The sequence below is a fragment of the Typopeltis vanoorti genome, chromosome 1 (genome assembly GCF_054136105.1).
Source record: "Typopeltis vanoorti isolate ZY-2024b chromosome 1, IOZ_Tvanoo_1.0, whole genome shotgun sequence".
Classification (NCBI taxonomy): domain Eukaryota; kingdom Metazoa; phylum Arthropoda; class Arachnida; order Uropygi; family Thelyphonidae; genus Typopeltis; species Typopeltis vanoorti.
Window position 1 is genome coordinate 64,687,879 of NC_143549.1, and position 13,924 is coordinate 64,701,802.

Sequence of the window (13,924 nt, forward strand, 5' to 3'; positions counted from 1 at the left end):
CACACTATCTTTGAGATATGTATAATGCTATGATTATGGGAAGGGTCACAACCCAGACTGATAATTTTTCAACCTTTTTAGGTATGTTAAAGTGTGGGGATACTTCTCAAAAAACTCTGAGTAATCTACAAGATCACTCTAAATCTCACTAAGTAACCCTTAAAGAATCACTACTAAACTCATCACACCTGACATGCATCACTCCAGGACAGAAACCCAGCAGTGGTTCCCTCAGTGGCAGAGCCTCTCTACCTCGCAAGAAACAAGCTAGCCCAAGCGAAAAATTTAGTTTCTTGGCACCTTTAATTTACAGTCTAACCAAATGGGAAAACTTTCAGCATGATGTCATCAGTAGGAGCCAGACCCAAAAGAGATAGCAAGGGTGAAGTAATTCAGAAATCATATATTTACCATATACGAGTAATGAAAAGATGTATCACTTTATTTTTAAAATACTCTGGATAAGAGAAAGATGTTGGAAGTTTTTAACATTTTGTTAGACTATAAATTAAAGATACCAAGAAATGATATTCTTGGTTTAATCGTTTATCCAGGTGTAAGCAAGCACAGTTTGCACGTGAAATATCTTCACAAAAGGGCTACTTGTATATAAAGACTAAGCACTTCACATTAATTGCTTTAGCAGATAATTCACGCAAACTTTGTTTACTTACACTTGAATAAAGGATTAAACCAAGAACATAATTTCATGGCATCTTTAATTTGTAGTTGGTTTTAGTATCCTTAGTTCTTTATTCAACTGTAAAAACTTGCAACATCTATCTCTGGTCCAGAGTATTTTAATAATAAGGTGATACATGTTTTCACTACTTTTATATGGGAAATATATGATTTCAGTATTACTTCATCCTTGGCATATCTTCTGGCATCTGGGTAGTGGCCCTTCCCATAATGCATAGCATTATACATTGATAAAAGGGCATGCACTTTGCATTATGGGATATTATTATTATTATTATTATTATTATTATTTGACACCTCCAGGGAGTCAAAAGACTCATCGAGGGAGGGCACCTGCACTACATCTTTCTCTGTCTCCACCACTCAATCCACCAACTGACCACAACTACACCAATGCCATCTACCGCCGACCACCAGCACTAACATTTCCCCAGACAATCACAAACATCCATGCCCATGGTGGGATTCAAACCCGCAGCCTTTTCACTGGAGAGCGGATATGCTAACCACTCGGCCAGCCAGGCTGGCTACAAAGGCAATTGATCTGAAGTCATTAACCTCTATATACAAGTAACTCAGTTAATTTAATTTAATTAAATAAAATACTTGGTATTTCATGCATGAACTTTGTTTTCTTACACTTGTATAAAGGATTAAAACAAAATATCACTGGCCTGGCTGGCAGAGTGGTTAGCATGTCCGCTCTCCACCCAAAAGGCTGCGGGTTCGAATCCCGCCATGGGCATGGATGTTTGTGATTGTCTGTGGAAATACTGGTGGTGGTCAGCAGTAGATGGCATTGGTGTAGTTGTGGTCAGTTGATGGAGTCAGAGCTGTAGAGCACGTGTCCTCCCTCGATGAGTCCTTGGACTCCCTGGAGGTGTCAAATAATAATAATAATAATTTCCTGGCATCTTTAATTTATAATACACACATCATGCTTGTGTATGAGAAAAATAGCTCAGCACTGTTTCTGATCTGTGTAATACAATCTTAGTTGAATGTATTTAGTGTGTCATTTTGCTACTAAAATGATCACGTTGAAACCTCGGTTGAGATTAACTGAATTAATCCTTTCGTACATTTTACCAGATTTAAATTGGAGTTATATAACTCCAATCTGGTTGAATATGCATACAGCCAACTGCAAAAAATGAAACGAGTTTTGGTAATAATGCATAAGCACAGTTGCAGAACAGCAAAAATGTGAGAAGTACTCAAGTCAAAAAGGAAGGATGTTAACAGTAATTGTAAGTGAAGCTGGAGTTCTAAGATAAAAAAGAAAGTAATAATTTTTTTTTTTATTCTTAACAGTTTGGTTGAACAAACACGACAATCTGCCAAAGCTTGGGCAGTCATCACAAGAAAAAAAATCCATAGTATTCTGAAAGCTTACACAACATTCAAAAAGAGTCATTTAGACTTCAGAATTCAATGATTTTTTTTTTTTTTTTTGGATAAAATAAATAAAATCAGTCATAGGCTCTTACCAATAGGTCAGAGCCTACACCTGATATGTATATATATGGCAGATAATTTACCTGCTGTTATCTGTATATATATATACTGTATATATATTTATTTATTTACACATAGTATTATTATTAATATTATTATTATTCGTTTCGCCTCCAAGGAGTCTGTAGACTCATCTCTGGTGTGGTGTGGTGGTAAAGACTCATCTCTGTCTTTACCACCACACCAAACCTCTACTACCAATCATCTACATCAATGTATAGCAGAAAAAACATTACTGAATAACTACAACAATATATGTTATGGAGTAAACAAGTTTATTAACAAAGAAATATATGTTTATATATGATGATGTGTACATCCACAACTGTTGGTGGAATCCTGGTCGAATAAAGCATTAACAACAATAGATTAAGTGCTTGAAATGGGCACCTTGTTTTTTAAGATAGATTTCACAGTGCACGTGAAGGTTCTCTGTCATCTTAGAGAACAAGGCTTGGGACGTCTTCTGAAATCTCTTGATTAAGGCAATGATGACACTATTGCTTGGCGTATGCTTATGGAAACTACGAACAAACATGTCATAGGCTTGGAGCATTTGCTCTACCAACTCCGTATGAATAAAAATAATGCTCAAACAATAAACGTCTTTTCTTCCAACATCAACACCATTGCTACAGCCAGATGTAATGGCATAGACTCAACGCATGCTCTTCTGTTAATGAATGCAGTCGAATGGCATATCTCATAATGCATTTACTGAAGAAGGGGGAGATGTTGAAGTTCGGTATTTTTTTTTTTTTTGCACCATACTGTGTGTGTGTTTGTGTGTGTATACAGTGGCACACCCAAAGGGGATCCAAGGGGCCCTGTGACCCCCCCCCCCCCAAAGAAAAAGGGAAAAAACACTAGAAAAATTTCCAAAAATCTTTTTCTAATTAATAAAATTTATTTTTTTTATTTATGTTGTGTCGTGTCTTCTATTTCTATACTACTTATGAGTTAGCGATCAATGCAGATGCTCAGTCATGGGTCGTATGTGATGTGTAGTGTGTATTCTCAAATCGTCGACTCAACTCCCCCCCCCCCCCCCCCCAAGATTAACATAAAACAGATAATTTAAAACATACAATGAAAAAATAATAATAAATTAACAAAAATCCAAAATATAATCAAAATTACCAGTGGAGACAATTTCAAATATATGTTATTATCATTTTTTTTAGTAGCTGACTGTTTATATACATAAAGCTTCATTACTAGTGACATAATAATTTCAAGTTTTGTTGTATGTAGGAATATTCTGTGAGAAATAAATTTTTAAAAATGATTATTTCCTTTAACATATTGATATGTAATATGTCTTTTTTTAAAAAAAATGACAATCTTAAAGAAAAAAAAATTAAAAATATTGAAATCACTTATTTTGTATTTAGGAATCTGGGCCCAAAGTGACTATCTGTTGATTAATCCTATTACCAAGGGACTAATAGTATTAGGTCGCAGGTATAGTATTCATAAATTCCACCAAGTATCTATGATTAGTAAATAAGAGATATTAAAATAAACGTTTTTGTCTTATCCTGATTAAAGCATGACCAAGAAGAGTTTCTTAGCAGTTATATCATCAATAAAGACAAGATCTGTCTTTATTGATTTTTTATCTTTCATCTTAGTGAAATACCTTGCTTATTACTACCACATTTGGTTCTTAGAGCAAGGGTTCTGGTTTCGCTTTCCTTCTCTTCAATCTTCAATATGCAGCGTGAGTGATGCCCTTCAAGGGCATGCCAAACATACAGCAGTGATTCAGTACCTCTGGGCATCTTCGAGAGTACAACAGTAAAACAGTTCTGCAAGCTGGCCATCAGTCATGTACTGGACTGAATCAGATGCTAATATGTCTTTTAGGAGGCTTCATGATCAACTGGTGCATAATCTTGCCGCCAGCTACAATGTCAGGTCATGCCTGGAGAGAGGCTATGTAATAGATGTGAGGGGGCACCGTCGAGGGCATGCTATGGTTTGGAGACTGGATGCCCTCTGTATGTGTAACATGTTCAAGAGTCTATTTTCTTCCAATGCATGTTCCCCCCCCCTTCTGTTTTTGACTTCACCTTTTATAACATTAAACATGAAACTAAGCCTGAATAAGTATAGTGCCTCTGCAGTTAAACTAAGCTCCCTCCAAAATTTTTTTTTTTTTAAATTTTTAATTCAAAAATCACACACACACAAAAAAAAACCTTTCATATTCACTCTACAAACATCCGTGGCATCAACAGTAATTTAAATGATGAGTGCCATCTTCAGTCATCCAAACCTGAAGTTTTGTTTCTGGCCGAACCCCAAATTTCTACTAAATCAACAACAGCTAATCTTGGCCATCAAATTATAACTGTATGACTCCTACTATAAGGGCTTTCGTGCATTCTGATATTCCTTGCCAAAGGATACCTAATCTAGAATCTCACCGTTTTGACCTCCTGTGGCTTAAAATTTCTTGGTAACATTTTTTTTCATTCATCTCTTGTCTCTACCATTTAACCAGAATTGAAAACCATTCTGACTTCTTTGACGTCCTATCTGCAAAGCTCGATTTCATGGCTCCCTTTTTTTGAATTTCACTGACCATGCTGGAGGAGAAGCAGAGATTTTTGTTGTAAGCAATGACTTAAAACAGGTCATTCATCTTTCTACCAGAATTCACACCAATCCTCTTCACTCACCCAGCACTCTGAATCTCTTCTCAACTAGTTCTCCTTCAAAATGCTCTGTTCAGGTGACTACTCCTCTTGGTAATTTGGACCACAATCTCATCCAAGTTTTACCAAAGGTAAAACTTGGATGAGATTGTGGCCTGTTCTTCACCCATTCATGTGCACTGTCAATACAATAATTCCAAATGGGAGGACTTACATGACTTTTACTCCTTTTGATGGTCAGACTACTGTTCTCACTTCAGATCTAGATACATATTGTGATCTAGTTACTGAAATAATCCATATTGGAATGGAAACTTTCATTCCTCACTCTGTTCAAATTTCTCTACCCATATCTAAGCCATGGTTCTCCAAGAAGTGTGCCAGGACTGTCCAAAAAAAAAAAAACCAATCAAATAGCCTTTTACAGTGGTGTGAGACCAAAACATAATCTCTTTTCACAGCCTACACCGTTGTCTGCAACACTTGTAAAACCACTATTAAAAGGACAAAGTCTAAATTCAACAAGGATAAATATAGAAAACTCGCTGCTTGTTTCACTGGTAGTCGTGCCTTCTACTCCCTCACCAAAGCTGTTTGACACAACTTTTGCCCATCTGCCCTACCTTTTCAATGACACCCTAAAGACAAAGCTAATGTATTGGCTTCATTTTTTTCTTCAAACTCCTACATAGACGACCATTGCAAATTACCCCCTTCTTCAAAAAATAAACTAAACTTGCCAAGAAAACTATATTCTTTGTTTAATTCTTTATCCAAGTGTAAGTTAACAAAGTTTACACATGAAATAACTTCACCACTGGGCAACTCGTATATAGAGGCTATTGATCACATCACTTGCCTTAGCATCCCATAATGCAAAGTACATATCCCTATGGACATGTATAATGCTAATCATTATGGGAAGGGTTACTACACAAACCGGTTTTGACCTTTATTGAGGTGAAAAAGTAAAGGATTGCTCATCATAGGCCTAGAGTAGTTAGAGCAAGAGAGCCTGATAGTATTAGGAGAAAGAAAGACATGAGAAAATAAAAAAGACCTCAGCTCTTCTATATCATCATATAGCCAAAGGCTAGCAGTTTTCCTTTTTCACCAATCTCATATAGATGAACAACCAAAAGACCAATTGAAACTAAAGTGCAAAGATGACTGATACCCAGGTGGTTAGCCCATCTCGGTTATTATTATTACGGGTATCTCCATGGAGTCAGTAGACTCATCGTGGGAGACTCAAACTATCAAAACAATATCTATCATATCTCTTCTTAAATTCATTTACAGGCAAAGAACTCACAACTGAGTCAGGCAATGCATTCCACTCATTGAACCACCCTCCAGATGATTTAGATACATATACCTCGTTCTCACACCATTGATAACCACACTTTTCCTTAATTTCCAGAGATGACCTCTTGTTCTTCCATCACTATCACACAGCGGAAACATTTCCCCTGCATCAATCTTATAAAAACTTTTTAGTAATTTAATTGTTTCTATCATATCCCCCCCTCTTCTCTGCCTATCAACCAACCTCTGCAATCCACAAGCTCTCAATCTATCAATGTAGGGAGCATTTTTTACGTTCACTCACCAACTTAGTCACTCTCCTTTGAACCCTCTCCACGACCTCCTCATCTCCAAGGAATCCAGGTGACCAGACTTGAGCACAGTAAACCAAATGTGTAAGTACCAATGCTTTATAAAGGGGAATGATAACCTCTTTATCTCTGGATGTTAGTGTGTTCCTCAATAACCAAGTAATCCTATATGCAATCTTGGACACCATAGCAATGTGTCCCCTGAACTTCATCTCCTTAATCCACCAACACCCCCAAGTCCCTAGCCTCATCAATCTCTTGGAGTACCGTTCCATCAATGTAGTACACAACTGGTAATTTTTTAATCCCAAAAAATGCATAACTTTGCATTTTTCCACATTGAACAGACATCCATTACCTTTTACCCATTTTGCCAGCTTATTTAAATCATCCTGCAAACTCTCATCATCAGCTTGATTTTTTATTGTGACTTTGCATCATCAGCAAACAACTGAATATCTCCCTGTTAGCCATTTCCTATATCATTTATGTACAAATTAAACAATAATGGTCCAAGCACAGAGCCTTGAGGCACATCACTGGTCACCTGCCTCATCCTGGACTCTGCTCCTCCATACACCAATTTCTGGTATCTCTCCCTGAGCCGTTCTCCTCTCCATATCACCAGTTTAGTATCCATCCCCATCTACTCCAATTTGTGCAACAGTATTCCATGGGGTATCCTGTCAAAAGCTTTAGCAAAATCCAAAAGTACTACTGTGTAGCCATTTCCTTTGTCCAATTCAGATGTCATTCTATTATAAAAAGTTACTAAATTGCTAAGGCAGGATTGACCTTTAACAAAACCATGTTGGCCCCTATAGAGTGTCATATCCCATTCTTGAATTTTGTCTTTAACCAACTTTTGCAATACTTTTACCACCACTCTCAAGATGGTGATTGGTCTGTAATTAACTACTGCATTTTTAGAGCCACCTTTATGCAACTAATTTTCACTAAAGTTTCACTAATGCCTACAACTTTTGGTGAGATTGCACTGACTAATGCCAAAAATTCTTCCCTCTTATTTTGAATGCTTCTTGCATTAGTATACAAAAATTGCAGATTCCCTTTAATTTTTGTACCAGCTTTGGAACTGATATACATGTCACTAATCTCAGTAGCCCCATGCCAATTTTTATCCACTCTATTCTGTAATTTAATCCACGAATAAGGATCAACAAATATACAATCACTGCATAAGTTTCTCTCTCTTACACTCCACCTTTTCAATTTTAGTTTCCCTGCCAATTTCTTCAACTTGTTCAGAAAACAGTAACTTCTTCAATTGCTTATAGATTGAAGAATTCCATGATGCAACCTATCTCTTGCATACAGCTGTCTTTTCCCTTCAAACAGACTCCAGACATCAACAAATTCCAGACCTCTTTTTTTTGCACATTCTTACATTCATATCATTCATTATCATCGCTCATCTACTTAACTCATAATTGTCAAAAAGAGGCAGCACACACACACACACACTGTCCTACTTTTGACACTTTTCTTCTTCACGATATCTAACAATGTTCTTAAATCTTTTGCTGCCCGATTAATACTTCCACTCAGGTCATTTGTACCCACCATAACTATCATCTTTTCTGCATTATGCCCTCTCTTTATTACTAAAGCCACTCTCTCTATTGTTCCACCAATCAAACACTCCTCAGGTATAGTGCAATCCATACCCTTAATCATAGAATCACCATATATTGTACCACTCATAACTTCATTCAAGTCCAAACAAGCATCACTCACAGCCTCATTTTCTACGCTATTCAATATGACTCTTCCAGTTTCATTACTTTCCCTGAATGCTCTTTTACTCCCTCACTCTCACGACATATCGTTTCTTCTAGACCTCTTGTGCTTTCATTCTGTAGACTCCCAATCACTCCCATACTATTTATTACTTCATTAATCACCAAAGACTCTCCCATACTTAATCCTGTTCTAGTTACTTCAGCTAAAGTAATCTCCATAGTACTAATTTCTCTATTCAACACATTTAACTCAGGTTTAATTTCCAGAACCTGCTTCCTAGTACTTCCAATTCCTTTTGCAGAAGATGAAGGTCACTTTTCATTTTCACGAACTTCTGCCAAAGTTCTTCCACTATGGTCCCGACGTCTGCTTCCATTCCTAATCGCTTCAATCTATCCTGACACTTCTCACATATGTCGACGTTTTCATTCTTCTCATTTAGCCAAACAGTTTACAGATTCTTCACATTCTTCGGCACATACATATAGCAGTTTCCACAATGCATCCATTGCGAAAAATCCAAGGCAGAGCCAGACTTTCGTATAAAAGTCCTCCGAGCCACTGATGTGTGTGTGTCTCTTGTTGGATGCCATCTTTAGATGCTGAAATAGTGAAGCAAACGGCAGTGAAAACACAATATGTACAACAGAGTTTCAAACAATAACACCGCTGAAGGACATTTGTATCCATCTGAAACACAACTGCAGCACAATTTGAGAAAAGCTACACTATACTTGAACTTAAAAACACATTTTCTAGCATAACTCAACATGACTGCCATGTTCACTAGCGCCACCCAACCAAACTGGTTGGGTGGCGCTAGTGTCACTGGTTTGAGTTGGCCTTCTCAAATGATGGAAGATCCAACATGATCTTCCATCACATAGGCTAGACTTGTAAATATTATTTAATGTAATTCACTTGTTTATAATTTAATATTCATATAACTACCTTTAACCTTATTTAATTATTTAATCAAAGATATATGTATTAATAATGAAAAGACTGTATTAAATATTATTAAGCTATTTAACATTACTTAAATTAAGGGGATATTAAATCCCACATTGTTTTAAAACCGAATAAGAAACTCAAAGATAGGAATCAGAGAGTTTCTTGCCGAATATAGTAAAACTATAAAGTATCGGCGACACTAGCGTTAGCCAATGCAAGTGACCCTAGTACGTAGTACCATACCGGACGACTCGTTGCAAAGGTGGGGGGAAGTTCAGATCGCTATTCTTAGGTATTTTCCATAATGTAAAACACATTTTCTAGGAAATGTATGCTGTTATTACATTATGGAGGGAGGTCACTACCCAGACCGGTTTCAGCCTTTTTTGAGGCTTCATCAGTGAGTAGCTAGACCTAATACCAAAGTGTATAGCAAAAAGAACTTATATACTCAGTGAACGAGTTTTCCAAACAGGTGCAACCATTAAGTTACTTAAGTATAAAGAGCTAATAAGCTTCATTTCGGCAATGAAAACATTACTTAAATTAAGGGGATATTAAATCCCACATTGTTTTAAAACCGAATAAGAAACTCAAAGATAGGAATCAGAGAGTTTCTTGCCGAATATAGTAATTGCAACGAGTCGTCTGGTATTGTACTACGTACTAGGGTCACTTGCATTGGCTAACGCTAGTGTCGCCGATACTTTATAGTTTGGAAAACTCATTCGCTGAGTATATAAGTTCTTTTCGCTATACACTTTGGTATTAGGTCTAGCTACTCACTGATGAAGCCTCAAAAAAGGCTGAAACCAGTCTGGGTAGTGACCTCCCTCCATAATGTAATAACAGCATACATTTCCTAGGAAATGTGTTTTACATTATGGAAAATACCTAAGAATAGCGATCTGAACTTCCCCCCACCTTTGCAACGAGTCGTCCGGTATTGTACTACGTACTAGGGTCACTTGCATTGGCTAACGCTAGTGTCGCCGATACTTTATAGTTTTTACTATATTCGGCAAGAAACTCTCTGATTCCTATCTTTGAGTTTCTTATTTGGTTTTAAAACACTGTGGGATTTAATATCCCCTTAATTTAAGTAATGTTTTCATTGCCGAAATGAAGCTTATTAGCTCTTTATACTTAATTAAGCTATTTTATTTATTACTATGTTAATATTATAAGAATTTGTATTTGATATTTTAACTGCACATTAATTGAAATGTAAATATTCTTTATTTATTCCTATTTGTAGAAGTTTAGCGTTATGCAATACCTCAATTTTATTATATTTGTTTGGTTGTCATGGAGACGTATGTAAGTGAGCGAGCATGTTTTTGGAACAGAACGTGAGGAGAAGGTTTATTGAAAAGAGTTTTAGTAAAAAGAGATCATGAGAACAATTTAGGCGGGAAGAATGGATATAAAAAGGAAGAATGCTAAAATTATAGGAGAGAAATAGATAGAAGAGAGAAAGGAGAGGATTGGCATTAGGTTGGAATCGGAGCATTCGGGAATCACAGTGCGATAATAGTGAGTCAGCAAGTCACTCAAGCAACTAAATAAAGTCTACTAGTCGAGAGGCGGTTAGCTAATAAGTTGTAGAATAACAATTATAGCTACGGAAGACAGCTCAGTGACTACTAAATAGACTAGCGATATTTGAGTTGAGATTCAATTTCAGGGCTAACCTTTCAAGGACATACAGAACCTTGAAGCAAAGCACAGAGTTATTAGCGAATAGTAGAGGCTGTAAAGTTGAAGTTTACCGTTAGCTGTGCTTAGAAACATATTGCCTAAAGAATTAAATGAATGCAGGAAGAATGAACAGCTGTGCATATAAAACCTCAAGTTAAGGAATTATTGTGTATTGCCTTAATTCATAAGTGATCAGTAGTATTTCATGCAAGAACATTTGTTTATGTGTATAGTGACCGACGATTAATTCAGTTATTGCTTAGAAGATTTATTTAATGAGTGCCATATACTGTTTAAAGTGTTTGCAGTTATAAAAAGTGTTTACGTATAAATAGATGAAGAAAAAAGATTATCGGTAAGATTATTCCAATCATTAATATTTCTATACAGAGAAGTGTGCGAGTTTCATCCTAGAATTTCCTTATGTTAACAGTAACTATTGCGAAGATTAGCTAAGGTGTAAATTTAAAAGTGTTTGTTTGTGAAGAGGTGTTACTGCAATTTTTATTGTATTTGAAACTTAACGAACTATGAGATATTGATGTGAATGATCATTAAGGAACGTTATTAAATAGTTAAAAGGAACTGTGAGAAGACTATACTAGAGATAACAGATTTACCATTGTCTGAGTTTGCATGACAGTATTATCAGAAAGGCTGAAGCGTAATAACTTAATTAGTGATTTGATCTTAAGTGTAAAATTTGTCATCATCATCATCATCATACATATCAAGGATTTAGGCCTAGCATGGCCTGTTCCGACCTTAGAAGTCATCGTTTAAGAGGACGTCCTGGTTTTCTTTTTCCTAATGGCTTGTACTTTAAGGCTTGTTTTGGTAATCTTTCTGTTTTCATTCTTTGAACGTGTTCCATCCATTTATGTTTATATTTTTTAATTTTTTCTATTACTGGTTCTTGGTTTAATTCTTTCATAATATCTTCGTTTCTTTTGTGATCAAATAGGGTATACTTTGCAGTTTTTCTCATAAACTTCATTTCTGCTATTGTTAATCTTTGTTTGTCTTTTTGTTTTATTGTCCAGATTTCGCTTCCATACATTAAGACCGGTAAGGCTAATGTATTATATACTTTTAGCCTGGTTTGTTTTTGAACTAGGTTTGTTTAAATATAGAGTTAATTACACCTGTTATTTTTAAATATTTTGCAATTTTTACTTTTATATCTTTTTCATTTTCATAAGTGATCATACATCCTAGGTAATTAAATGAATTCACGTGTTCTAAGATCTTGTTATCTGTTACTATTTTTGTTCTTGCTGGATCTTGTCCTTTAAAGGCCGTAGTTTTTGATTTTTTTGTTGATATTATCATACCATAATCTTTGGATATCTCATTTAGATCTAAAATAGCTTTCTGTAGTTTATCTTCAGAATTTGTAATTATTTGGTCGTCGGCAAAGAGGAGAGTGTTTAAGTTTACTGTAGAAGAAAGTTTAATTCCTTGATGTAAATTTTTATTCCATTTTATTATTATTTCATTTAAGTAGATATTAAAAAGAGTTGCTGAGAGGGGACATCCCTGTTGGACCCCCTTAGTTTATCTCTCTCGTATATGATAGCTCGTGATTTAATCTTATTTGTATTTGATTATTTTCATATATACTTGTGATAGCTTTTAGGATATTATTTGGTATTTGTCTTTCTTTTAATATGTTAAATAATATGTTTCTTTTAACTTTGTCAAATGCTTTTTCAAAGTCAATAAATGCAATATGTGTTTCTAAATTATATTCTCTTCTTTTCTCTATTATTAATTTTAGGCAAAAGGCTGGGTCTATACATGATCGTCCTTTTCTAAATCCATTCTGTACCTCTACGAATAAAGTTTTCAGAATATTTCATTAGTTTGTTATTTAAGATTCTGCTATATATTTTGTAACAGGAATTTAGTATACTGATACCTCTATAGTTTTTAGGGTCATCTCTGTTACCTTTCTTAAAGATAGGAATCACAATTGCTTTTTTCCATTCTATTGGAGGGGATACCAGTTGAGTAAATTTTATTTAAAAATAATAAGAGTCTTCCTTTGAATCTTGTTCCTGCGTATTTATATTGTTCTGAACCTAGCTTATCTTCTCCAGGTGATTTTCCGTTTCTTGTTTCTTTCAGGCTGATTTCTAATTCTTCTTCAGTTATTTCCTTTTCATTTTCGTTAATTGTTTGCCAGTTGTCTTTTTTAAAATATTTGTCTGTCCGCAGTCCTGTGTAGTAATTTAGAAATTCTTCTAATTTCAATTCAGTGTTTAATTTTATGTTTTCTTTGGTATCTGCATTTAGGTGTTTCAAAATCTTATATACATTGGGTCTTATTTTATATAAATCATGTTCTAAATTAGAAACAAATTTATTCCATGATTCTCTATGTCTTTTTCTGACTTCTCTTTTAGGTATGGCTCTTATTCTTTTATATTCTATTTCATCTTCTAATCTTTTACTGCTTAACCATTTGTGATAGGCTTCTTTTTGATTATTTCTTTGATTGTTTTCATCTTCTAATCTTTTACTGCTTAACCATTTGTGATAAGCTTCTTTTTGATTATTTCTTTGATTGTATCATCCCAGATCTTCAGTTTTTTTCTGTTATTGAATTTTTTGGTCTTTCCTAAGCTTTCATTTGCTGCTGCATTTAGTATCATTTTATACTAAGCCATTCTATTTCTATTTCTTCATTTTGTTTTATTTTATCTAGATATTGGTTAATTATTTGTTCATATAGCCATTGTACATTTGTGTCATTCAATAGTCTAGTTTTATAAACAAATGTTTCAATTTTTCTTTCTGTTCTTGTTACTTGTAGCCATTTAGGTGGTAATCTTAATTTTATTTTAACAAGGAAGTGGTCACTGCTTATTTCATATCCTCTGTGAACTCTAACATCTAGTGAAAATTTTGATGTCTTTTCATTTAATATGAAGTAATCTAATATTGATTTCCATCCTCTTGCTGCCCAAGTATATTTATGTATGTCTTTATGTTTATAGA

At 35.0% G+C, this 13,924-nt stretch overlaps 1 protein-coding gene across 2 annotated transcripts in view; it reads left to right on the forward strand.

Moving 5' to 3' along the window:
• Positions 1-13,924, forward strand: part of LOC150110047 (acetoacetyl-CoA synthetase-like) — a 515,069-nt gene that overhangs the window by 379,471 nt on the left and 121,674 nt on the right. For both annotated transcript variants that reach the window (XR_016548138.1, XM_090390896.1), the window contains exon 15: positions 3,615-3,684. Coding sequence is in view for 1 of the 2 variants with exons in the window: in XM_090390896.1 (XP_090247022.1) it covers positions 3,615-3,684 (70 nt within the window). In the remaining variant the exon portion in view is untranslated. The remainder of the gene's footprint in view (positions 1-3,614; positions 3,685-13,924) is intronic.